The 27,421-nt window shown below is 37.9% G+C and overlaps 1 protein-coding gene across 2 annotated transcripts; it reads left to right on the top strand.

Annotated features, from left to right (window-relative positions):
- Window positions 1-1,018: 1,018 nt before the first annotated feature.
- Window positions 1,019-24,923, top strand: ankrd55 (ankyrin repeat domain 55). Of its 2 annotated transcripts, none has more exons than XM_087270118.1 (11): window positions 1,019-1,338; window positions 3,867-3,986; window positions 6,253-6,383; window positions 9,341-9,450; window positions 11,591-11,651; window positions 12,040-12,168; window positions 15,151-15,335; window positions 15,913-16,080; window positions 20,110-20,765; window positions 22,636-22,725; window positions 24,436-24,923. In XM_087270118.1, the coding sequence occupies exons 1-11, from the start codon at window positions 1,299-1,301 to the stop codon at window positions 24,696-24,698; spliced, it is 1,953 nt and encodes a 650-aa protein (XP_087126244.1). In that variant the 5' UTR covers window positions 1,019-1,298; the 3' UTR covers window positions 24,699-24,923. The 2 variants fall into 2 exon arrangements, with proteins under 2 accessions (XP_087126244.1, XP_087126243.1); XM_087270117.1 differs by having other exon boundaries at window positions 22,633-22,725.
- The last annotated feature ends 2,498 nt before the right edge of the window (window positions 24,924-27,421 follow it).

Raw genomic sequence — 27,421 nt, 5'->3', positions numbered from 1 at the left:
AAACAGAACAGAATAGAATAGAACAGAATAGAATAAAACAGAATTAAAGGGAATAGAATATAATAGAACAGAATATAATAGAACAGATTAGAATAAAACAGAATAGAATAGAACAGATTATAACGAAATAAAGTAGAATAAAAAAGAACAGTATATTCATTCATTCATTCATTTTCTTGTCGGCTTAGTCCATTTATTAATCCGGGGTCGCCACAGCAGAATGAACCGCCAACTTATCCAGCAAGTTTTTTACGCAGCGGATCCCCTTCCAACCGCAACCCATCTCTGGGAAACATCCACACACACACTCATACACTATGGACAATTTAGCCTACCTAATTCACCTGTACTGCATGTCTTTGGACTGTGAGGGAAACCGGAGCACCCAGTGGAAACCCACGCGAACGCAGGGAGAACATGCAAACTCCACACAGAAACGCCAACTGAGCCGAGGCTAGAACAGAATATACAAAAATAAAATAGAATAAAATAGAACAGAATGGAACAGAATAGAATAAAATAAAATAGAACAGAATAGAATAGAATAAAACACAACAGAATAGAATACAACAATATCGAATATAACAGAATAGAATAAATCAGAATAGAATAAAACAGAATTGAATAGTACAGGATAGAATATAAATGAACAGAATAGAATAGAACAAATGACAATATAATAGAACTGAACAGAATAGAAACAATAGAATAGAAAAAATAAAATAGAAAAAAATTATATTATTTTATTATAATATATAAACACATAAAAGGTGACAAAACAGTCATTCTCTAATAATGAAATCCCATACAAATAGAAGGAAAGTAAGAAAAAAAACAACAACAAAAAAGCAAACCTCTTTTATCCATTCACGCATGCGAGTTAAACTGCAATTACAATTCAATTGCCTTTCTTTTATTCATTTAATCTTTTTATTTAGGCTTCCACATTCAGAAGCTCTGTATATTGCTTTGTGTAAATAAGACCATATATAATCTTCCGAGCAGGCTGACAAGTGCTGCTTCTGCACATGCTCAGTGTGATTCCCGTCACACATCACGCCAAATCAAACGGTGCTGCTCCTCCACCTGCCGCCTCCAGGAACTGATGCTAGCGGATCTGCGACACCTCCAACCCCGCTCTCAGCCGCTCGTTCCACACTGTTATCCCTTTCTCCATCTCTCTTTTACCGTGTCTGTCCATTTCCTCCGGGTTTCCCCTCCGTATTGGGGTGGCTGTGAGCGGTCAGTCATGTCGTGGGCACCAGAGGGATTTCTCTGAAGACGGCATCTGATCTATTATGGAGTTCAACTCTTCATCTGTTTTTGAGCAGCACAAAGGTAAAACACACACACACACACACACACACACACACACACACACACACACACACACACACACACACTGATAACAACAAGGGGTTAGTGCCGCTGCCACTGTTGCCATGGTAATGTTATCAACGGGCTTTGCCAATGCCCATCATTTGCTATCGTGATGTGAGAGTTGCCATCTGTTTGTCTGTAGGTAAATCACCAGAAGATGGGAAGGGCTGTAGGTGTAATAGGGGATGATGAGGTGTGTTGTAGGTCTGTCAGCATGTTCTCTGTGTTGTTGTGTGCGCAAAACATCCTACAAGCACCCTAGACAATATATAGAAACCCAAAGGAACGTCTGATTTCTCAGTGGTTGCCAAACCTGTAATGATTTCTCAGTATGGTTCATTTCATCAGTGCTGATTCCACTGTACATCTCCTTAGAAATTAATTATTTGAAGGAGTCGTTGACAACAGGGGTTTATAAAAGATCAGATCTTTCCAGTGGAGATTTTCTATTATTGAAGTCGAAGAATCAAATCAATTTTGAGCAATAATCAAAACTATGCTGGTTGAACTGTTTAATATTATAAAACATGTGTTAATAAAACATTCATTCCTTCATTTTCCTTCAACTTAGTCCCTTTATTAATCAGGGGTCACCACAGCAGAATGAACCGCCAACTCATGCAGCATATGTTTTTTAAATAGCTGCAACCCATAACTAGGAAACACCCATGCACACTCATACACTACAGACAATTTAGTTTATTCAGTTCACCTGTACTGCACGTCTTTGGATTGTGGGGGAAACTGGAGCACCCGGAGGAAACCCACGCCAACACAGGGAGAACATGCAAACTCCACATAGAAATGTCAACTGACCCAGCCAGGACTCGAACGAGCGATCTTCTTGCTTTAATGCAACAGTGCTAACCACTGAGCGACAGTGTATAGTGGCGTAATGATACACTATGAATTAAAAATTCTATTTATATCACAATACTAAGTAAATAATTACAATATTTGTTTTTTTCACTATACATCTAAATCAAATAGTAAAAAATTGACTTTAATAAGTAAGGGATAAATTTAAATGATCGTAAATGCAAACAGCCACCCTTTGAGAAGAACACAAAGTGCATTTAAAATCCTTTAATGCACGGCAAGTTATTATTATTTTATTTATTCTATGGTCAAAATTTAAACAAGTTAAAACAAGTATCGCACAATATTAGCGTTACAACACGCTTGATCTTCCTGCTTTGAATCAGTCACAGGTAGAGTTACAGAGTGCACATGTGAGAGAGATCTTGGGTGCGTCTGTAAATGACACTGGCATATCTAATAGCTCATAGTAACATGTGTTAGCTACCTTTTTGCCAATATTTTTGAGCAGTTTAGTGAGGTAGTCGATATCAGTTCCCTGGTGAAGCACATGTCTGTGTTTTCGAGACTATAGAGTAAGGGTGAATAAAGGCTTTAAAACACTTACACTTATGGAATGTCAATACAATTTACTCAAAAAAGGTTACTACAAATGCTTGAGGGTAGCCTATTTGTTTCGAACTGTGATCTACCTGTGCATTCAATTATTTTAATGCAAACTTTCCAATCAGAATCAAGAATTTCAACAGGCCATGAAATAAAATGCTAAATTTTATATTAATTTGAGGTTGTTTCCCAGTACTGGGTTGCAGCTGGAAGGGCATCCGAAAGAAATGAATTGGGTAGGCTAAATTGTCTGTAGTGTATGAGTGTGTGTGTGAATGTGTGTGTGGATGTTTCTCAGAGATGGGTTGCGGCTGGAAGGGCATCCGCAGCGTAAAAAACTTGCTGGATAAGTTGGCGGTTCATTCCGCTGTGGCGATCCCGGATTAATAAAGGGACTAACCCGACAAGAAAATGAATGAATGAATGAATACTGTGAAAATTTCCTAGCTCTGTTAAACATAAAAATACTTAAAAAATAAGAAAAAAATTAAAATGAGCGTAAGGTGACAGAGAAGCTGAATATTAAAATACTAATGCCAACATTAGCCTATATACCCTAAAAAAAAAAAAAAAAAAAAAAAAAAAAAAAATATATATATATATATATATATATATATATATATATATATATATATATATTTATATTATATATATTTTTTTTTCAAGTATGTACATTTAAAATAATTATTATAAATATATTTAAATAGATTTATTTATTTCTAATAAATATTACAAATTGTTTATTATATATATAGATATATATAATATTCAAATATTTACAATATATATAAAGTCAACCACATAGTGTCTTTATTTCTTGGGGGATGGGGAGGGGGTATGTTTCGGGTGGTTCACACAGGGTGCCATTTAAACTAGAATCACCACTGGATTAAACATAAAACAATTAAGTTGTCACAAAAAAGATTTTCTACCCTCAAGAACTGTGATTATTCAGCTCATTTTAATTAAATAGTTGAAACAATCAGCAAAACTAATTTTTTGAGTTTTATGCCCAACTGATGTTATCTTAAATGATCAAATTTAATGCATTTTCCTTCCAGAAGCTGCTGAGGAGGTTGATCTGAATGTGGTTTACCAGGCAGCAGCGAACGGTGACGTCAACACGCTGACCACTGTCATACGAGAAGACCCCTCCATCCTCGAGTGCTGTGATGGCGAAGGTAGTTTTCACATAACTCTGTGAACTGTTATTCTACTTTTGAAGCCCAGGTTTGACCCTTGTGATCATGAAGTGGATAATGAAGCACAAATTTAGGGTTGTGTTCACTCTTTTAGTTCAGTTCTCTTGGTTTGTTGGGAAGTCGTGGAGAGATTTTAAAATGTGCAAAGCTTGGCTGTGACTGTGCAGTTACGTTTTTCAGTTACTGTTACTTCTTTGGTTGTACACAACTTTTTTTCTCATCGGGAGACGTCGCTTGCAAATCATTGATGCTCAAATGGTTGTGGCTCATATAGTGTGAGAGAAATTGTGCTGAAGGGAAATTTTCGAGAGGAATTGTGCTGAGCTGAGTGATTATTTTTACACATTTCAAAAATGTTTGGGATTAAATATTTGCGGTTAAACCAAGTGGCAACCTCCTGCTCTCCCTCGTGAAGCAAATACGAAAGTAACTGAAACTGCAATTCGTCGCAATTCCGCTAGTCCTGGCTCCATAATAGAGCAGATTTCTATTGACTACACTTTTAAAATGGCCAACTTTACAGCAGAAAAAAGGTGTTTACAGCCTGGTACAAAGAACAATTTTGGTTCATATAGCTAATATTACCCTTCATGACAACTGTGAGGGGGGTGAATTTTTTTAGAACTACTTTGCTTCCTTTATATTCGGTTTTATTGAGTCTGCATAATTAAGGGTGTGGCCACTTGAGTGACAGCTAGGTCTCGCTGGACGCCGTCAAGTCACCGCAGCTGATTCCGGCTGATTAGCTGCTGAACTCGGCATATACATCGTATTTTTGTTTTGGTTTCTGTGGCTTTACATTGTCAGTTGCCTTTTGGAATTAATTCCTACAATTATCAGGTGATATGGCATGCTGTGTGCACATAATTGTGCTCACAAAGCTTTCACATGTCCTCGATTTCCCATGTGAGTGAAATTATATACTTGTATACCATCTCTATAAATGCATTTATCATTTATAATTTTCTTTAGACCTGTAAAGCACTCCAGAATCTGACAGATTGATTACCTGAAGGCTATAAAACAGTCATCTGAAACGTTGTCATACAGTTTTATGCCTGGATTTCATCAATAGCCTTGCATTTACTAGAACAGACTATATCTGCAGTATTTGGAAGTAATCCGGGTTTTCCTACTGTGGAAAAACGTCATAAGAACAATGTTTGGTGGCTCAGTGTATTACAACAGTATTTTTAAAAGTCTAAACGCTTTATTGATATAGTGTACAACCAAGTACATATGGTCAGAACACAAACGAGTCGCAAGCTTTTCTCCCATAGGAAAGCCAGTCTAAGCAAAATGTCAACAGGCGTCTGTCACTCCGCTCACGCTCTGCCTGTTTGCCCTTGTTTGGTGTCCCCCGGTCAGTGCGATGACACGTAAACACAGTTGGCCACACTTAAGCTGCGTCCCAAATTGCACACTATACACTATGCACTCATGCACTATGTACTTATGCACTTACACAATCAACAGGATAGTATATGTATGTAGTGTCGTCCCAAATGCCATACTAATTTTTTTACTAAGCGGAAATTCAAACCGTTTCCCTGATGACGTTTGACGGTTGCCAAATCAGTGAAATAAACGACCAAATTATTAGATAATACCTGCCGTGAGTATATCCGCATTCACCATCGGGAGGCGCTATAATCACTTTAGTAGGAGAATTTTGCCCTTACTATCCAAAATAAATCGTTATCCAACATGTGCGCCCAATAGCTCCGCCCCTTCCGCTACGTAAGCAAACCTGCGGTCGTTTAGTGCGCGAACTGTCCATAATTACACACTTCATTTTAGCGGCTGAATGAGTACATCATCCGGGTAGTTAAAGTGCACTGATGATTTTTTGAGTTTTCAGTGTGAACACACTACTTGCACTATTTATACTACCAAATGGCGTAGAATAGTGCATAAGTATGCGATTTGGGACGCAGCTTTACTGGTAGCTTCTTTTGGGTTCTTCAGAAACCTATAGGTCACGTCACGAATACCACACCCATATCTTGTACAGTATATGGGTTAAACAAGCTGATCTGTGGAAGACAATCTCACACAGCTAGTTCTGTTTGATGTGGACTAAGTTTTATAATTCACACACATGGGCCGACCAGGCATCCTAGTTTCAAAAGATAACTGGTAAAATGTTGCCATTTGAGGAAACCCCCCTCAGAACTATAAAGGGCTTTACAGTAGAGCTGGCAAACATTTTATGTTATGGACTGTTTTTGTGTCTGAATGGCAGGCTCTACACCTCTGATGCATGCAGTGTCTGGGAGGCAGGTGGACACGGTGAAGCTGCTGCTGAAGATGGGAGCTTCTATCAACACACAAGACGCCTGTGGACGGACGTCCCTCTCTCTCGGGACATACCTGGTAAACAGAACACACACAGGAGCTGCATATTAAAGTGTTTTAATTCCTGACATCAATTTAAATATCGAGGCTGCACGGTGGCGCAGTGGGTAGCATGTTCGCCTCACAGCAGGATGGTCGCTGGTTCAAGCTTCAGCTGGGTCAGTTAGCATTTCAGTGTGGAGTTTGCATGTTCTCCCTGTGTTCACGTGGGTTTTCTCCGGATGCTCTGGTTTCCCCCACAGTCCAAAGACATGCGGTGCTTGTGAATTGGGTAGGCTAAATTGTCTGTAGTGTATGAGTGTGAATGAGTGTGTATGGATGCTTCCCAGTGATGGGTTGCAGCTGGAATGGCAACCGCTGCGCAAAACATATGCTGGATAAGTTGGTGGTTCATTCCGCTATGGCGACCCTGGATTAATAAAGCCGAAAAAGAAAATTAATGAATTTAAATATTGCTGAATAACAAACACTAGCCTAACTAAGGCCTCGATCATTCCCCAGCAGATTGTATTTTTTATTATTAAGAAATTAGCACAAAAGTTCATGTAAACTGTGCAAATACTCAACTTTACTTTGGTTTAGCAACGCCTTTGGTTTTAGCAACCACCTACTAGCACCTTAGCAACCACTCAGGACACTTTAACAGCCACCTAACAACACGTCAGCAGCTATATTTATGGAGACTCTGTACTGCGCAGTGAGTGCCGTCTTTCGGATGAGACGTTAAAGCAAGGTCCCGACTCTCTGTGTACTGTAAAAATGCCAGTAGGGGTTTAACCCCGGCATCCTGGCCAACTTTGCCCATTGGCCTCTGTCCATCATAGCCTCCTAACCCTCTCCATATCATAATTGGCTTTATCACTCTGTCTCCTCTCCACCAATCAGCTGGTGTGCGGTCTGGCGCAATATGGCGTCATGTCATCCAGCTGGATGCTGCACACTGGTGATGGATAATTATTATTATTATTATTATTATTATTATTATTATTATTATTATTATTATTATTATTATTATTACCTTAGTAACCACCAGAGGTTCTTCATACTTAATACTCACATCCAGTAGCTCAGAGTTTGTCCAGTCAGTAGAGTTTATAGCAAAATGTTTTGCAGCGTTTGCATTTCCTTTATGGCTGCGGTTTCCAACAGGGGGGCCCAGCCCACAAGGGGGCCTCAGCAAGCTCTGGGGTAGGTCTCGTCATATTTAAAAAAAAAATTAGCAGTGGACAATTAGGAGAACAATCATGTTGCCTCTGGATTAATAAAGCCCAAAAAGAAAATTAATGAATTTAAATATTGCTGAATAACAAACACTAGCCTAACTAAGGCCTCGATCATTCCCCAGCAGATTGTATTTTTTATTATTAAGAAATTAGCACAAAAGTTCATGTAAACTGTGCAAATACTCAACTTTACTTTGGTTTAGCAACGCCTTTGGTTTAGCAACCACCTACTAGCACCTTAGCAACCACTCAGGACACTTTAACAGCCACCTAACAACACGTCAGCAGCTATATTTATGGAGACTCTGTACTGCGCAGTGAGTGCCGTCTTTCGGATGAGACGTTAAAGCAAGGTCCCGACTCTCTGTGTACTGTAAAAATGCCAGGATGTTCTTCAAAAAACAGTAGGGGTTTAACCCCGGCATCCTGGCCAACTTTGCCCATTGGCCTCTGTCCATCATAGCCTCCTAACCCATTCCATAATTGGCTTTATCACTCTGTCTCCTCTCCACCAATCAGCTGGTGTGCGGTCTGGCGCAATATGGCGTCATGTCATCCAGCTGGATGCTGCACACTGGTGATGGATAATTATTATTATTATTATTATTATTATTATTATTACCTTAGTAACCACCAGAGGTTCTTCATACTTCATACTCACATCCAGTAGCTCAGAGTTTGTCCATTCAGTAGAGTTTATAGCAATATGTTTTGCATCATTTGCATGTCCTTTATGGCTGCGGTTTCCAACAGGGGGGCCCAGCCCACAAGGGGGCCTCAGCAAGCTCTGTGGTAGGTCTCGTCATATTTAGAAAAAAAATTAGGAGTGGGCAATTAGGAGAAAAATCATGTTGCCTTAGTTCATTTTCTCCCCTGGCTGAGCAAAAATGGACAAATTTGTAATTCTCCCTCCACAGAAAAGACTCTGATTCACCTTCAGCAGCTAATAATAATGACCCAAGCATACTGGACCGAGTTGAGGAAGCTCCAAACATTTCGGGTCACAGCATTAGCAATACTAGCAATAAACACGAAATGCAGAAAATACATAGATAGTTACCTGAACTATGGGGTTATTCCATTCTCACGGAGCAAAAAGTCCCTGACCTAGCTACAGTGCATTACCTGTGGCAAAGTTCTTGCCAACGGATGCATGAGGCTGTCCAAATTAATAAGACATATGCAGACGACTCATCCCCAAAACTGGAAGGTGCTATTATTTGTGCATATCTAGATATAGTAATAAACATACCGTTTGTTTGAAAACAACCTTTTTTTTGTCATACCTACTGCAACTTATATGAGTGATTAAATGGAAAAGGGGACATTACAGTATTTTCCGTGGGAAAAGGGGGTCACTGGCAAAAAAGGTTTGGGAACCACTGCTTTATGGCATAATTCATTAAAACAATAAAAATTTAACAAGTTGATTTTAAAAAGCACCTAAATTGTTTTGCATTTTGTGATTATTTTTTTGGTGAATAAAATATTTATTTATATTTCATACATTTATATATTTCCTACTCATATATTGCATTATTGAGCATTCCAAAAAATAGTACAAAAATCTTATCTTGTCTCGTTATTGTGAACCCAATCTCGTGTCTCGTCTCGTGGAGTAAGCGTCTGGTCACACCACTAGTGGATTGTGATTCTTTAGAGTTTCACGCTTCCAGTGCTAGCCACAGAATGAATGCTTGTTTTTTAGTCGACTTTGACTGTAATTTCGCTGGCGTGGTTTCTCTCCTGCAGGGCTGGCTGGAAGGCTGTGTGTGTCTGCTTCGTAACGGGGCAAAACAGAACATTCCTGATAAGAACGGACGCTTGCCAATACATGCTGCTACTGCTGAAACAGACTTCAGGTAAGAAGGATAACCAGAACATATTGCAAACAGGTCAACCACATAAAAAAGTAGTACAGTAAAAAAAACCTGTACATGAGAAGCAATACATTCACCTTGGATTTTTTTTGTAATGCAAATCTGTGAACACTGTAAGAATGATTTGTTGTTAACAGTTTTCATATTTTGTGATTTCATATGAGTTTTCCTGTTTATTTACGGTTGTGAATTGCCTTGATTTCAGCTCTGTCGACTTTTGATGTTGTAAATTCAACTCTTCAGCTTAACAAAGTGACCTTTATTGACATTTTAGTAGTTTGAAAAAATGTATAAAAAGTAATATAGAGAGAAATAAGTGGACAATAATAGAAAATGTACTGAAAGAATTTTGTACCATAATGTACAACACAAACCCAGGCAGTATATCACTTTAAACTATTAAAAATGTTAATAAAAGTCACCTTTTCAAACTTTTCAAAGGATAAAAGTTGTTGGAAGAAAGATCAAGGTCCCATAATGCAATTTAAAAACAAATAAATGGGGGTAAAAATGATAGAAAAACTTGAATCACCAAACAGTGTAGGGTGTAATCTTCAACTTCTCTCTTTCCTTCCTAAAGCTGCGTTCACACTTGACTTTTCTCCCCATAGACTTCCATTCATACGCACGCGAATGCGTCAGACCAGAAATGCAGAGTCAGGCATTAAGTTTCGCAGGTTGCTGCGGTGCAAAGTTCAAGCTTGGTGAACTCTGACCTGCGAAATTGCATCACTTGACTGCGTGAAACCCATCGAGGTCAAAACACGACCTTTCTGGACAGAAATTTAAAGCATGGAGCAAACGCTTGCTTTTTTAAATGTCTAATCATATTGTTTATTCCCATTCTAGCATTCTTTTTACTAAATTATATTCACATATTAAATAGTTGCCGAATGAATTGCGGTATTTTCATGGCGCAGAAGTGAAAACAATACATTTATGATCACAAAGCAGCCCCAGATAGCACAGACAGCTGTCATCTCTTACCTTATGCTGTGTGCTTCAGGGCCATTTCTCCTCTGTTTTTGAGGGGATGTGCATAAGTAATCATTTTATATGTCTGATGTGGTCCAACATAGTGAATTATGTTTGATCAAACAAAAGAACAGTGAAATATGAAAACAATGATCGCTCCCTGTGGCTTATACAGCACCTCTCATCAGTTGGAATACAATAACTTTTGCATAGATTATGGTGGAGACATTTTTCTTTTGTCCTATGATTACAGACATGTGCAGGAATTACCAAAATTAATTACAGCAAGCTAGACCACACAGAACCTAAAAGGTACACTTTCAAATTTGAGTTTATTAAAAAAAAATACAAAAAGCGCCTCCTTTTTTAGGTGTTTATATAACACACACAACATATACAGTTATTTTAAAGACTTTCAAAGGGTTTCCTTTAAAATTATACCAGATTTTTGCATTTACACCTCTGCATGTGGATTTGGGAAGCTTTTAAATTTGGGTAGGCAAAATCCAGGCAAAAATCCCTAAATAGCAGAGTTTAACTGGTTAAAGTGAGTAAAATTAGGGTTTTTCACTGCCCATTTATATTTATGAATAAAACATTTTCCATGTATAATAAGCAAATTAACAATATGCCAAATTTTAAAGTCGACTGTATTCTCAAAAAAATGAAATAAAATAAATAAATAAAACATCTTTTTCTTTAAATTGCAATGCAATATTCGTACTCTGCTTAACAAAAAGAAAAGATCACACCAAAACAATTGTGTTTAAATACAATCACAAAATAAATGAACAATACTCTCTTCTTTATGATATCTTAATATGTACACAGAAACACATGAATGGAAACATAGCCAATGTTCAATTAGCAGAAAACTAATAATTTAAAATAATTATATATGCGACGATAATTAAAAAAAACACTGAAATTTCAAAGATGGAAAGCCAAAATGTAAACTTTTATTTTAGTTTGTTTATGTATGTTATGAACATGATAGTCATTCATCACTGAAATCATCAACATGGAACTAAATATCGGCAGTATTTACTTACCTACAGTCTTTGATTTATCAGGGTACTGATTCATCAGTATGATTGTACGTGCAGCATTTATTAAGTACTAAACATGTTTTGTTTGTCTGTTGAAGGCTCATGGCTGTTCTACTACAGCAGTCAACACTGTGTGAAATCAATCATCAAGACAATGAGGTGATTCTGAGCAGCTGTATTTCAGCTCTTATTAAACTAAATGTACAATTCTCACTTGAAAATGAAAATATCCTCATCATTTACTTACACTCATGTGGTTAAAAACGTTTGAGAAGTTCTGTCTTCTATTGAACACCAAAGAAGATATTTAGAAGAATGTTGGAAACCAGCAGCCACTGACATTCATAGTAGGAACAACAAGTGCTATGGAGGTCAATAGGAGTTTTCCTCCCTTAACATCCTTCAAAATATCTTTTTTTGTGTTCTGAAACTGAAATAAATGATGATGTGATTTCCATTTTTAGGGGTTGAACCATGCCTTTAACTGTTTCCATTGATGAGGTTGTGACTACAGTTCCAGTGTGAACATCTGGTTGTGTTTTGGCAGGGAATGACGGCTCTTCACTGGGCTTGTTTCCACAACCGACCAGAGCATTCACAGGCCCTGCTGCAGAAAGGAGCTGATCCAACACTTGTGGACAAGGACTTTAAAACAGCTCTGCATTGGGCTGTGCAGGTACCAATCTTGATCTTATGATGACTGATTTAACAGAAAAAAATGATCACTTTCTTTTTTTCCCACCTTTTGGCTCCAGTCTGTGCAGATTTGGGTCAAAAGGTGGCAGTAGTGAGCTGTTCCATAGCAATTCGTTTAGTAGACACACGTTTATCCAAAGGGAATTGTTAAATAGTCATTTTGAAACTATACTATACTAGTTTAGAGTGTTTTGAACCATACTATAAATGAAAAATATTATTTGTAAAATATTTGAATACTCTTTTGTACTACTCTATAGATGCTATGCTAACACAACAACAACTTTAGCGACATAAACAATTACCCAGTTATTGTTTTCTACAACTTTATAGGGTGTTTAATACTAGTAAAAACAAGTATACTATAGTATTTGTTAGCTATAGTTACTACTACAATATGCATAGCATTCATTAGCTAAGGATTGTAAGTACTATATGATATATATTTAGTTTAAGTCTGAATTATTAGCCCCCCTGTTTATTTTTGTTCCCCAAATTTCTGTTTAACGGAGGGAAGATGTTTTCAACACATTTCTAAACATAATAGTTTTAATAACTCATTTCTAATAACTGATTTATTTTATCTTCGCCAAAATGACAGTAAATAATATTTGACTAGATATTTTTCAAGACACTTCTATACAGCTTAAAGTGACATTTAAAGGCTTAACTGGGTTAATTAGGTTAACTAGGCAGGTTAGGGTAATTAGGCAAGTTATTGTATAATGATGGTTTGTTCTGTAGACTATCGAAAAATATATAGCTTAAAGGGGCTAATAATTTTGTCCCTAAAATGGTGTTTAAAAAATTAAAAACTACTTTTATTCTTGCCGAAATAAAACAAATAAGACTTTCTTTAGAAGAAAAAATATTATCAGGCATACTGTGAAAATTTCCTTGCTCTGTTAAATATCTTTTGTGTAATATTTAAAAAACAAAAAGATTTAAAGGGGGCTAATAATTCTGACTTCAACTGTATATAAACATTATAATGCACTTTAGTAGGGTTCAAAATCACTTTAGTATTTACTATAAATTACTGTAGGATTTTTCTCACATGGGAAGACTCCAATATACTTCAAGTGAAACTTTGATGATATCTCAACCACAAGTTTGTTTGGAGTAAGTTTTAGCAGTCTGAAAAATTCTGGAAACTCTTAAACACCTTTGAGCTATTACACCAAGGTGTGACTCTTTTCCCCCATGTTTAACCCTTGTGCACTGTTCAAATTTACTACCCTTTTGTTATGTTTGAGATAAAAACATCCACTAAATTAAACTGCTGTAAAAATGCGGAAGATAAATATTTTTTCAATTCTTTTGCATAAATCTTTTAATCAACCTCAGTCCTGATCAAAACTACCAAATGTTTTCATAACAGGATTTTAACTTTTTATATGCCAAGTTTACAAATGATGTCACTGATTTAGTGAAAAAAAAACACACAAAATGACGTATTTGCAATATAAAAAGTAATCGTGGACTGGATTATTTACATTTTTTATCAGTCTTGGACATGTGAATGATTAGTAACAACATTGGCTTTGATGCATTGTTAGATTTAAATTGTTTCCCTTAATTAACTGTTGGTGGCTGGTTTTGCCCCATTGACTTCCATTATAACCACATTTGATGGTGCATAAATACAGTCTTTGTTTTTATTTACTCCATTTCTTAGGCACATCAAGTTAAGTGCGCAAAGTTTACTCTCACACTCTCACACACATACTCACACTTTAATTTGCTGTTTTACTCCATATAAAATCCAGAAACCAAGCTTTTTTTTTTTTTTTTGTAGATGCAGGGTTAAAGGGTTAATGGTGCCAACTGATGATGACAAATTTGACAAAAACCACCAACAATCAAAAATGGCTGATTATATGGTGTCATGGTTTTGCTATAAAATATTTGTTTATAATGAAGTCAATGGGACAAAAACAGCCACCAAAAAAATAAAAAAATTATATATAAAAAATTATAATTAATTGAAATCACTGCATCAAAGGCAACGTTGCATAACATGTCCAAGACTGAAAAATGAAAAATAAATCAAATTTGTTATTGAAAATACGGAATTTTATGTGGGGGGTTTTCAGCAAATCAGTGACATGATATGAATTTGGCAATAAAAGAGTTAAAATCATGTAGTTTTCGAAGCAATTTAGTAGTTTTAATCAGGACTAAGGTTGATTAATATATTTATGCAAAAAAAAAAAGATCTGATATATTTTTACAGCAAATCCGTGGATGTTTTCATACCAAACATAACGAAAAGGCTAATAAATTTGCTCAGAGTGTTGTTGTTTTTTTTGCCAAAATCATTCTGCTAGCTGAAACCAAGAAAAGGTTACGGCCAAATTAAGACTCAAAATCATACTAGAGTGGTTGAAAACATCCCCAACAGTACATAAGGGTTAATTCTGTAAAACTACTTTATGGTAGATTGGTAGTGCTGTCGCCTCACAGCAAGAAGGTCGCTGGTTCGAGCCTTGGCTCAGTTGGCGTTTCTGTGTGGAGTTTGCATGTTCTCCCTGTGTTCGCGTGGGTTTCCTCCGGGTGCTCCGGTTTCCCCCACAGTCCAAAGACATGTTTCCCAGAGATGGGTTGCAGCTGGAAGGGCATCAGCTGCGTAAAAACTTGCGGGATAAGTTGGCGGATCATTTCGCTGTGGCGACCCCGGATTAATAAAGGGACTAAGCCAACAAGAAAATGAATGAATGAATGAACTATATAAGGTTTTATATGAATAAACATAGTGTGACTTGACTGGAATGGTTTTATTAACAGCTGTTTTCTCGTTGATGTTATTTTGCTGGATAAATGCTAATGATGCAGTAAAGGGACTATTTGCTTTGTAGTGATGAAGGCATTGATCATTTATTGTGAACAATGTTTTTTATTTTTTATTTACACTACTTGTAGGTTATTAATGTATGTTTCATTGTTTTTAACTGTTTGTCAGAGTGGCAGCCGGCTGATGTGTTCCCTCATTCTTGAGCATAATCTGGGTTCCTCCGTGATCAATTACGATGACGAGAACGGGAAGACCTGCGTTCACATCGCTGCCGCTGCCGGTTTCAGTGACATCATCTATGAACTCTCTCGCATTTCTGAGACCAACTTGCAAGCCTTAGATGTGGATGAAAGGTACAGTAACATGTAATATTTTGTTAAAATATATTAACAAATTGAGTAGAAATATTTTCAATTGAAGTAGTAAAGATGTTTATTTCAGCTGGGAGTGAGTGAGAATTCTTTAAGCCACGCTTCAAGTGACATCACACTTAACAAGCGGATTAGTCAGTTATTTCTTATACATCGATTTCCGTTCTATGGCACCTTTAAAAACAGTCATCATTCATTCATTCATTTTCTTTTCAGCTTAGTCCCTTTATTAATGTAAGGGTCGCCACAGCGGAATGAACCCCCAACTTATCCAGCACATTTTTACATAGCGGATGCCCTTCCAGCCGCAACCCATCACTGGGAAACATCCATTCACACTTATTCACACACAAACACCACGGCCAATTTAGCTTACCCAATTTACCTGTACCACATGTCTATGGACGTATGGGGGAAACCGGAGCACCCGGAGGAAACCCACGCAAACGCGGGGAGTAAAAATAGTCCTGTTTACTGTAATGATGTAATATTCTTATTTATAAACCCAACACATCCAGTTTTTATTTTTTATTTTACACAATGTGTGTTTTCCTGTCAGGACCCCTCTTCACTGGGCCGCTGCAGCAGGGAAAGATGACTGTGTGCAGGTGTTGTTGGAGCTGGGAGTGGAGCCCAGCCCTCGAGATATCAACGAGAATACACCCCTCACATACGCCATGTACTGCGGGCATACGGCCTGCATCAAACTGCTCTCCACGGAAAACAGGTTTGCGTTTTCTTCTTTTATTTTTATTCAAATTCTCAAATAAATGTATGTGTTAGCAGTAGGGCTGCATGATATTGGAAGCATCTGATATTGCGATATTTTGTTTTGCTGCAATATATGTTGTGATATGAATATCATTTCATCAAATGATTTGAATAGCTCTGTTTGGAAAGATTTCATTCATTCAGAAGTATTTTTTATTTATGCAGTGTAGCTGTATAAAATATAAATTATAAGCATATATAAACACGACAGATCAAAAATAAAAGTTCAACAAATATTGCTTTAAGATGACATGGTGGCTCAGTGGTTAGCACTGTCACCTCACAGCAAGAAGGTTGCTGGTTTGGCCTTTCTGGGTAGCTGTTGGCTTACTCTACTATAAACTACCTGACAGAAGTCTTGTCGCCTATCCAAGTTTTAGGAACAACAAATAATAACTTGACTTTATTTTGATCATTTGGTATCAGAATGGCTTATATGAAAGACAAAGGCCTCTAGATTACACTTATTTTGCTACAATAAAATATAATGGCTTGATTTTTAATTTGGTTAGACAAAAGTCTTGTCACCTAACAAAAAATAACGTCCAGTATAGAATATAAAGTCATGCTGCAGTGGAAAAAGAATTAATATTGTGTATGACTCCATCATGAGCTTGGAGGACTGCATCCATACATCTCTGCAATGACTCAAATTACTTATTAATAAAGTCATCTTTAATGGCAAAGAAAGCATTCATGCAGGACTTCCAGAGTTCATCAAGATTCTTTGGATCTTCAATGCTTTCATCTTCATCTTACCTCAAACATGCTCAATAATGTTCATATATGGTGACTGGGGTGGCCAATCATGGAGCACCTTGACCTTCGTTCCTTTCAGGAACTTTGATGTGGAGGCTGAAGTATGAGAAGGAGCCCTATCCTGCTGAAGAATCTGCCCTCCCCTGTGGTTTGTAATGTAACGGGCAGCACAAATGTCTTCATACCTCAGTCTGTTGATGTTGCCATCCTCTCTGAAGATCTCTCACACACCCCCATACAGAATGTAACCCCAAACCATGAATTTTCCATCACCAAACATGACTGATTTCTATGAGAATCTTGGGTCCATGCAGGATCCAATAGGTCTTCTGAAGTATCTGTGATGATTGGGATGCAGTTCAACAGATGATTCATTGGATTTTTTGCCCCAAATGATCAACTAGTAGTCAAGTTTTTATTTGTTGTTCTTTTAACTGGAATCTATGACAAGACTTTTGTCAGGTAATGTACCTGTTTAGTTATATGTGTATATGAAGGGTCAATTAGATATTACAGCAAATCAGTTTGTAGTATAGTAGGTACAAAGTAATGATGACCGTGCAAACTGTGAAGCAGCAGTTATTAAAGAGTGGTAGGGCTGGCAGCAGACCGCTACTTTGGCTAATATAAATAGCGGAAGCCCTGATTTATCTTCTATATTACTGATGCTTGTCACCTGGGGGACAGATTGGTCATTACGCCTCCCAAGGCAAGCATGGAGGAGCACTAAACAAGACAAAACATTAGTCAAACGGGACTTGAATTTCAGTGGACTAAACTAGACTCAAAGATTAAGTTGAAAAGAAAACACCCTAATGGGTTCCCAAAACGTTGATCCATTGGGCCTTGAATTTAGCATTCTGGCTGAGCTGATGTATTTGAGCTTGCTGTGTTGCGTCCACATTATAAATGGGCCCCCTTCACCAACCATCCATAACCTGCCAAGCAGTTTAAAACTCTTTGGGACCTGCATTGCATTGCAGTTTTATGAAGCACAAGCATTGAAAGATGTATGCACCTTAACATCCTCCGGGAACCTCTGTGAGACAACCAGCCAAATACTGTGCTCACACTTCTGCCAGCACGTCTGCCAGCTCAGAATATCTGTCAAAGAAAGCACACAACCAGTTGAAATGACAGAAGGTGAACTCTGCACCTCTTTCATCAGGCAATTACAATTTGTAACATGAATCTTTATAGTAGTGTATGTATATAGAGTAATATCTACATGTATCTTTACATCAAATCCCAGTCTCAGAGGAAGCAAAAATAACATGCAAACCTGTGTTAAATTCACTTATATTTATTTGTAATTTGGCAAATTGGCCTGTATTAAAAGTAGCATGAACTGCTTTTATATGTTTTTTTTTAAACGACACCTTTAGCATGACAGCCCTACTTGGCATCAGTTTAAGTCAAACATACAATTTATGGTTTGGCATAATAGTTAGACTAACTAATTTATGTTGCAGACAACCAATGTCCCTTTTAGGATAAAAGATTCCTTTAGTGTGTAATGTTACTGCTTGAGCATGAAAACAAATTTGAAAAAGTTATTTAAGTTAAAAAGTTAAAAGAATAAAGGATTATTCTGTGTATCACCTCTGAAAGGACCTAGAGGACTCAGGGTGCTTTTACATTAGCATTTTGGACCGCACCCGGGTTCGTTTGACGTCATAGTATGGTACGTTTAGCTAGTGTGAACGTGTCTAATAAACTCGAGTGCGCACCCGTGAACCGTACCCGAGTCTGCCTGAAAGAGGTGATCTGGGGTACGGTTCATGCGAACTCTGGTATGGTTCACTTATGATGTGAATGCAATTGTACCAAATCACGGAAGTGAACTGCCAACTGTACAACAAACTATCGTTTTCATTACGTTCGTTCATGTCTATGTGTGTGTGTGTCACGTTTCGTACCTTGGTGACACGCGCAGGACTGAGCCAGGGCAAACACAGTGATACACAGTGTTGTCTGCTTGTCTCCTCCAAAAACAGCTTCTGCAGACACTGTGATGTTCTGAATGTTTATAATATTTTTGCGGCAAATGGACGCGAGTCGCTTTCTGTATGTTCAAAACCAAAAGCTTCAGTAAAAGCAGAATGACCGCGATGTGCGGACGTCTTTCCATTTCTGCGCTTGCTTTCGTGACCGTCACCTAGCAACGGCTGTAAACAAAACAGCAGCTCGATGACGCAAGCGTACCGGGGTTCAGAAGGAAAAAACACAGTGTGAACACAAACCAACCGAGGAGGTGGCAGCGGGAGGGAATCGAACTTGGGTACGGTCCAGGCAAATGAACCAAGTGTGAAAGCACCCTCAGACACAGCTCCAAACAAATCAACGCTGTTTTTCAACCTTCATAAAGCACATGAACACATTTATTGTCTCAATAAAATCCATGTTAGCCATTTAGCAACGAAACTAGAGTCACCGGGCAGACAGAAGCCCTGCACATCACGCGCAAATGAAGCGGATTTGACGTATGAATGAAGCTAGTAAACTCAAAATGTTCATGTGTCGATTTACGCACGAATAGCGCAATTTATCCGCACTTTCCGCGTCTGGTGTGAACACAGCATAAATCGTGTCAATCTCACAAAACGCTCAACTCCCCTTCATTCATGCGAATCGCATAATTCGTGCCGGCTCATTCTCGCTTATTGCATCGCAGAATGTCTATTTGCGTCTTTGCATTGACTTAACATGTAAACCACTCACGCTTGACGCTTCTTCCGCATCTGGTGTGAACGCAGAATTTAAGAGTAGGGGTGTAACCCTGATGTCCTGCCTAAATTCCCTCTATTGGCCCTTACCCATCATGGCCTCAAAATCATCACCATCCACCAAATTGGCTCTATCAATGTCTCTTCACTCCCCCTAGCTAGTGTGTGGTGAGCGCACTGGCGCCATTGTCCTGTGGATAATCCACGTGTATGCTGCACACTGGTGGTGAAGTGGGAAGACCCACTCATGATTGTGAAGCGCTTTGGGTGTATGGCATGATAAATGCCCTACATAAATACACATTACTTACCTACCAATAGATGTGTTGACATTCTCAATTTCCCCTAAAAGCCATAGTGCCATTTTAAACACTTCATTTTCAATTTAATAGTATAAAGCTGTACACATTTTTGCTTTTATTTTAAGGTAATTTCCTGCCATGGCATTTGTAGCACTTTGCAGGTGTGATTTAGATTCATTTAGATCATTTTGTCCACAGGTCTGAATCCAGCAGGCCACTGCATGCTCAAAACAGCGACCCTTCAATACGCAAGGAGGGCAAGTTTCGCATGCTAAACCACATCTTCAGCAAGAAGAAAAAAGATCTGCACCCTTGTCAGCAGACAGACTCGAGTCAAGAATGTCAGCTCAAAGAGGAGACATCTGAAGTGGACGACATCATTACCATGTTTGACTGTGTGGCAGAGCCGTTCTCCAGAGATGAGAGCGAAAACAGCTCCACTGCCAGAAAGCGAACCAACGACTCTGAGAAAGTGCACCTAGTTGAAGACACATCCTGCAAGGACTTCCCAATTCTCCCACCCATCCGCACACAGAGTCTTCCACCAATCACTCTGGGAAAATCCTTGCTTGTAAACTCTCTGGCTCACAGAACCAGTGGAGGTCACGTGGTCGGACATTTAGCGCACAGGTCGCAGAAGAGCAAGAGCGAGCATGACTTGTTTGATGGTAAAAGTAAAGAGCAGAAAGCCATTGGGCATGGATGGAAGACTGAGTCCAGTCACATATTGACTCACAAAGCATGGATCTCAACTCCGTCTGAACGGCTGCTCGACAAGCTGCTGCACGCATCTTCTAGCCCTTTAGACGTGTTATGCTCCAATCAAACCCCATACATACAGAGAAACGACCAAGGTAAGAGCTTTGGGTTGGTAGATTTTTCAATTAAGCTAACATTTGTAACTTTTAACATTTTATTTTAGAAATCTTTTTTATTGTATATACAATTTATCAATCAATTTATTAATCAATCCATTTATAATTTATTATGTATTCATCTGTACATGTCTTACCCCCAAATAGACATTTAGGGCTCTATTTTAATGATCTAGGCGCAAAGTCTAAAGCGCATGGCGCAAAAGCATTAAGGGCGTGTCCGAATCCACTTTTGCTATTTACTAACAGGATTGAGCTTATTTTTGAGAATAAACCAATCAGAGTCTCATCTCCCATTCCCTTTAAGAGTCCGTTAGGTCGCACCATGGCTCATTTGCTATTTACATGACGGACTTTGTGGTACAACTGAACGCTTCACTAGCAGGAAAACAGTTAAACATCTGCAGCGAGAGGATAAAGAATGAGCCTTCTCCAATCTGCCTTTACTTTCACTTTCTCTCTTTGTGGATAAGGAAACGTGTTGTACGCACAGACATCCATAAGCCTACATAATTCATTTTGTTTGTTAAGCGCGAAGATTTGCTTTAAAGCTATTTCTAAATTCAGTTCTAATTTCCAGCAAACGAACAAATAAACAATAATAATGATGTGTGGTCAAAAAACTGAGTTACATCCTAAAACATGCTGTGCCCCATATGGTCTAAACCTGACAGGTGGACAAATCTAAGCTTGTTTTTAATAAAACAAATATAAATATGCATATAACAAATAATAATACTATTAATAATAACATTATCCAAAGCAAGTTGTCATGAATAAACTAAAAAAAGCCCCCCAAGATGAAGAAGGCATGGAGGCAGGGGTTTTTATATTTATATAGAAAGTAATAATTTTTGTATTATTTTAATTCTTAATTTCTTTTTCATTTGTGTAAGTGAGGCGCACAACTAACGCGCTCTGCGCAGGACTTTAAACCTGCTCTCAGCTCAGCAGTCTATTTTAGTTCCTTAAAATAACAACGCGCCTACAGTGCAATTGGGCAAGGTATACATCCACAATAAAATATCAAGGTGAAAGTCATCATAGCTTGCATAGAATAGACCCAGCTCCCAACCCAACTTTGAGAATAGATTAACAGCAATATTTTTTTAATCGGCCGATAAGAGACTCGCGTTAACACAGCATGTTAATGCCGATAACGTGCTTTATATATATGTATACTATAACATTATACATTCAGCAACGCAGTGGCGCAGTAGGTAATGCTGTCGCCTTACAGCAAAAAGGTCGCTGGTTCGAGCCTCGGCTGAGTCAGTTGGTGTTTCTGTGTGGAGTTTGCATGTTCTCCCTGTGTTTGCGTGGGTTTCCTCCGGGTGCTCTGGTTTCCCCCATGGTCCAAAGATATACGGTACTGGTGAATTGGGTCAGCTAAATTGTCCGTAGTGTATGAGTGTGTATGGATGTTTCCCAAAGATGGGTTGCAGCTGGTAGGGCATCCGCTGCGTAAAACATGTGCTGAATAAGTTGGCGGTTCACTCCGCTTTGGCGACCCCAGAATAATAAAGGGACTAAGCCGAAAAGAAAATGAATGAATAAATTATACATTTTACAAACATAGCATTTCATGTTTCTTTGTTACAGTTAAGTGATCTTTTATTTGAGTAATATTTTACTGTATCTGCAAGTATGTTTTTAAACGTCGATCTGTAAACACATAGAACTCAATTTTAGTTTTTCTCTTAGATTTCAAAAGTACTCAAGCATGCCATTTCTATTTAATAATTGAAGAAACATCCAGTTATAAAAGAGTATATCAGCCTTTAAATTCTTACTTGAACTTTGGAAATTGATTCTTGCATTTTTTTGTGTGTGTTTCTTCTCCAAGCAGCTCAAAATCATCTTTTACCTCTGAGAGTTCGAGAATCTGCTCTCACGCGCAACAGTCTTGCTCCCATCCGTGACCACTGCACTCACAGATGTAAGTTTACATCCTACTGTAACATAATTTCATGCCTCATAAGTCTAGTTGTAATTCATGATGATGTAAAGGCTGCATGAGTTTCTTCGCGTTGTCATTTATGTGACAACAAATTTTGACAAACAAAATTTGAAATTTCTGGTTGATTTTGTAATGTTTACACCTTATATTTTAAACAATAAGACTGCAGTTGCCTGAAATATCAGCTTAAGGTTCATAAATAACTTTTTTTATGTAAATGTGGAAAGATGAGTGGCGTGAAACAGATCATATGAAAACTAGATCAAACTAAAAACAGGGAAAACAGCATCATAAAGTCAATAACCATGAAAAATAACTTTTTTTTTTCAGAATCACGAGATGTTCAGTTTATAGATAGATGCACTGTAACACCAAACTGTGAAATTAAATTCAGTTGAATGAGTTCATTTCACTCAAATATTAAAAAAGTCATTATTGTTAGCAAATAAGTAATTATTATGTTGTGAGAAATACTGTTTAAGAAATAAGTTACTTGAACTGACATTTTTATTCTTTGCAACAAAACCAGGTTTCTAGTTCCCAGCATTCTTTGCATCTTAAGTGTTTGAGTTGAGTTTTATTCTGTGTGTTTTTCACAAGATTTATACTTACTTACTCCATGGCCATTTATATCGAAGTTGATATTTAGCCGCACCATGTTGGTGTTTCGTAACATCTAGCTTTTAAGAGGTTAGCTCAATGTTCAATCACCAACCTGGAGGACCAGGACATACACACATACACTATGGACAATTTAGCTTACCCAATTCACCTACAGCACATAGGACTCGGGGAGAAACCAGAGCACCTGGAGGGAACCCACGCAAACACGGGGAGAACATGCAAAGTCCACACAGAAATGCCAACTGAAGGCGACAGCACTACCCACTTCACATAAAATATCATATCATATATATATATCATAAACAGGGGGGCTAATAATTCTGACTTCAACTGTATATATATATTTTAAAGTTTGATATATATAGTTGAAGTCAGAATTATTAGCCCCCTGTTTATTTTTTTTTCTCAATTTTTGTTTAACGGAGAGCAGATTTCTTCAGCACATTTCTAAGCATAATAGTTTTAATAGCTCATTTCTAACTGATTTATTTTATCTATGTCATGATGACAGTAAATAATATTTTCTAGATATTTTTCAAGACACTTCAATACAGCTTAAAGTGACATTTAAAGGCTTAACTAGGTTAATTAGGTTAACTAGGCAGGTTAGGGTAATTAGGCAAGTTATTGTATAATGATGGTTTGTTCTGTAGACTATTGAAAAAAATATAGCGTAAAGGGGCTAATCATATTGACCTTAAAATGGGTTTTAAAAAATTTAAAACTGCTTTTCTTCTAGCTGAAATAAAACAAATAAGACTTTCTTCACAAGAAAAAAATATTATCAGACATACTGGGAAAATTTCCTTTCTCTGTTTAACATAATTTGGGAAATATTTAAAGTTAAATAAATTCAAAGGGGGGCTAATAATTCTGAATATATAAAACGTATATACAGTATAAACAATATAAGTATATAAGTGATATAAACCTACAATTCTAAAATAAATTCTCAAAATTAGGATTTTATTTGTTGCAGTTGTGAGTTTCCACATTAATTAAAATAGGTATTTACAGTAAATATGTTTTTGAACCATGCTGTTTTTGCTTTAATGTCGTCCACAGTTTCCTTACCACCTGACCAGGTGTCCCAGGGAGTGAGGAAGTCCAAATCCTCTGTAGGAGTGGGTTTGGCTGTACTTCCACCTCCTTTTGCATCTAAACTGCACCGAGTCGGAGTTCCTCAAAGCCCGTCGCTCGGCTCCTTCCCGACTCCACTCACAGGAGAACCTTTACGAAACATTCAAGTTCTTCCTGCCATTCCTCCTCAGAGAAAGCGCAGCCCTTCTCCCCTCACAACCCTGAGCCACTCCAAAATCACAGACTGATGGAGATTCCTGTTTCAACACTGTTCAGACTTTTCATTTCGATTCGTTTAAACGATGACGGATCACTGTTTGATAAACCTGCAGAGTCTCAAACACAGGCTATTTTTTCATACAATTTTACAGATTTGATCTTTTTCTATGGTTATGCACATGGTCGAACTGTAACATTTGAACATGCGGATTGTTTACTGTTACTGTTAATAAAGGATATTGTTTAAAAATCAAGCAGTAATAACTTATTATTGTCTTTGAAATATGATCGCGGGGTATTCATTTTAGACATTTTAGGTTTAATAAATGGTTTATTATGTAAGAGGGAATTTACAGTACAGCACTATTTTATTCACAATAGCCAGAGGTTATACCAACCCAGGCTCATTCTGAAAACGTACTGCTATGTACATTTCTGGAGAGCGCCAAATTCGTCACAGGAGCTACGTTTTTTTTGCAGTTTTTGTTTTCGCAAATCCAATCACTGTATGCTTTTTCCAACACAGGTTCATTCTGAAAACGTAGTCCAGCGGACGTTTTTGGAGGCCGCAAATTATGTAGCCGGAGGTAAGTATGGTTGCATTAAATTTTTTTAAGCGAACGCTACATGGCAGTATGACACCATTCCTTTTGGTGCTTACCAGCTGACCACTTACCACTGTGTGGAGGGCTTTCCTGTCGCAATCAGTTTGTCCAGTTAGCTCGTCGTGTACGTCGGTGGACTTGAGACACAGAGCAGTTCGAGTCTGAGGAAGAGCGGTTCCAGAAATCAGGTAAGACAAAAACAGAATCCAAAAAATAAAATAAACAAGTGAACAACAGGGTGGGAATGTGGTAAAATTCGAAAACGTAATAAAAATCAGACGAGGGCTTTTCCTTTTCTGGACGGCTTTTGTAAACCGTCAATTGGGTTTAAGGAAGTAAGTGGGTAGGCGGGTCAATCAGTAAAATTGGCTGGGTTTAGGGAAGGAGGAGAGTAGGTCTGCCGATTGGCCAGTCACCCAGTCAATCATTCAGTCATTCAGTTGGTCGACAGCGGCCTCTGGTGGGTTCATGCGAGAACAGCGTAGGCGCGAGAGGCATTTGAGATGCGAAAAAGCACACACAGTTGCCTTTTGCGCATTTGTGAAAGCAAAAACATGCAAAAATACGTACCTCCCAGGACGTACTGCACGGTCTCCAGAAACGTCCACGGGACTACGTTTTCAGAATGAGCCTGGGTTCGCGTTTCAGGTCTCAAATTTCTCTCACGCCTGCTCTTCTCTTGTAAATCCACCAAAGGCCTCTGTCGGCTTACTTACTTAGGCCCAATCCCAATTTTACCCCTTAGCCCTTCCCCCTACCAAAATCTCAAATCTCTTTGAAGGTGTAGGGCTAAGGGAAGGGGTAGATAGGCCTTTGAACAAAGATTTTTCAGGACCACACTCGAAACCAAGGGGTAAGAACATTTCCCAGAATACACCAGCCAGAACGGCAGGATAGCTGCACCCGGAAGTCAGGAGATTCACAAATTAGTATATTTTGTCATTTTTTACAACGAACAAGCACATGTTTTAATATATTCATAACCACGTTCATGTTTGACCGTCATACTTAATAAAAAATGCTAAAATAAAAACCGCAAAATTTCGCTATCTATAATCCATAATCATAATTCCTGTATGGCAGGCCCACAACATTCTGACACTTGATGACACTCGAATACCCTGTCATATCGACGTGACATTGAAACATTGCAGTGTTCTTGTACCTGTGGTTATACTCAGTAAACAGCCGTGAGTTTGGTGAACGGATGACCTTCACGGCCAATCACTGTCATTTCTGTTGAGCATGTGAACCCAATGGCAAAACAACGGTGTTCAAGAACGTGCACAATAGTGCTCAAATGTTATCTGGAAATTGATGTTTTAAAAATTTCAGTATCGATTGTACCGAATTCCGATATCGTGACAATCCTGGTTCATTATGATGCGATTTACCTTCAATGTGTGATTTGATTGGACAGGAATCACAGGACTGATTTTTCTAATCCCCATAGACAAGAAATAATAAAAGTAGTGTCTGCAGGTTGAAGTATCGGAGTAAAAGTGCAGATACTGCACTAAAAATGTACTTAAGGGAAAGTAAAAATACACAATTTTAAAACTACTTAGTAAATTACAATTCCTGAGAAAAACTACTCAATTACAGTAGTTTGAGTATTTGTAATTTGTTAATTTACACCGCTGGTCTTGATTCAGTAATTTAACTTATATGGCTAATAAATAACAGATTATTTAATCGCTTTTAACAAGAAATAACTAAACATAAACACAAGAGGCCAAGAAAAAGCTTCATTGTGGAAGAAAATTTCAGATGGCCCTCAGAGGTTTTTGCATCTTCAAATATTGTCATGAATAAAAACCTCTTCTCATAAATACCTCACAGTCCTCCATGAGTAAGGTGCTGAGGGCAATTTGGAAGTGTTACATTACTTTCACTTCGTCAAAATATCCTAAAGTAAACAGATTTTGGCAACAAACGTACCATAATTCCAGTAAACTCCCTGTATTTTACAATTCTATAACAACAACGATAACATCAATAAATGTGTAAAGCTGAATTTATAGCAAGCTACAAGAAGGACACTTCTCAAAATAGCATTCATTTGTTATTTTCATTTTGTTCTTTATGTAAATACACTCAAGCAGCTGGAGCTCACATTGGCTGAGAGCAGATCGCTTTACAATGTT

Source organism: Danio rerio, chromosome 10 (assembly GCF_052040795.2).
Source record: "Danio rerio strain M-AB ecotype USA chromosome 10, GRCz13ab, whole genome shotgun sequence".
Taxonomy (NCBI): domain Eukaryota; kingdom Metazoa; phylum Chordata; class Actinopteri; order Cypriniformes; family Danionidae; genus Danio; species Danio rerio.
This window is presented reverse-complemented; position numbering and strand designations above follow the sequence as displayed.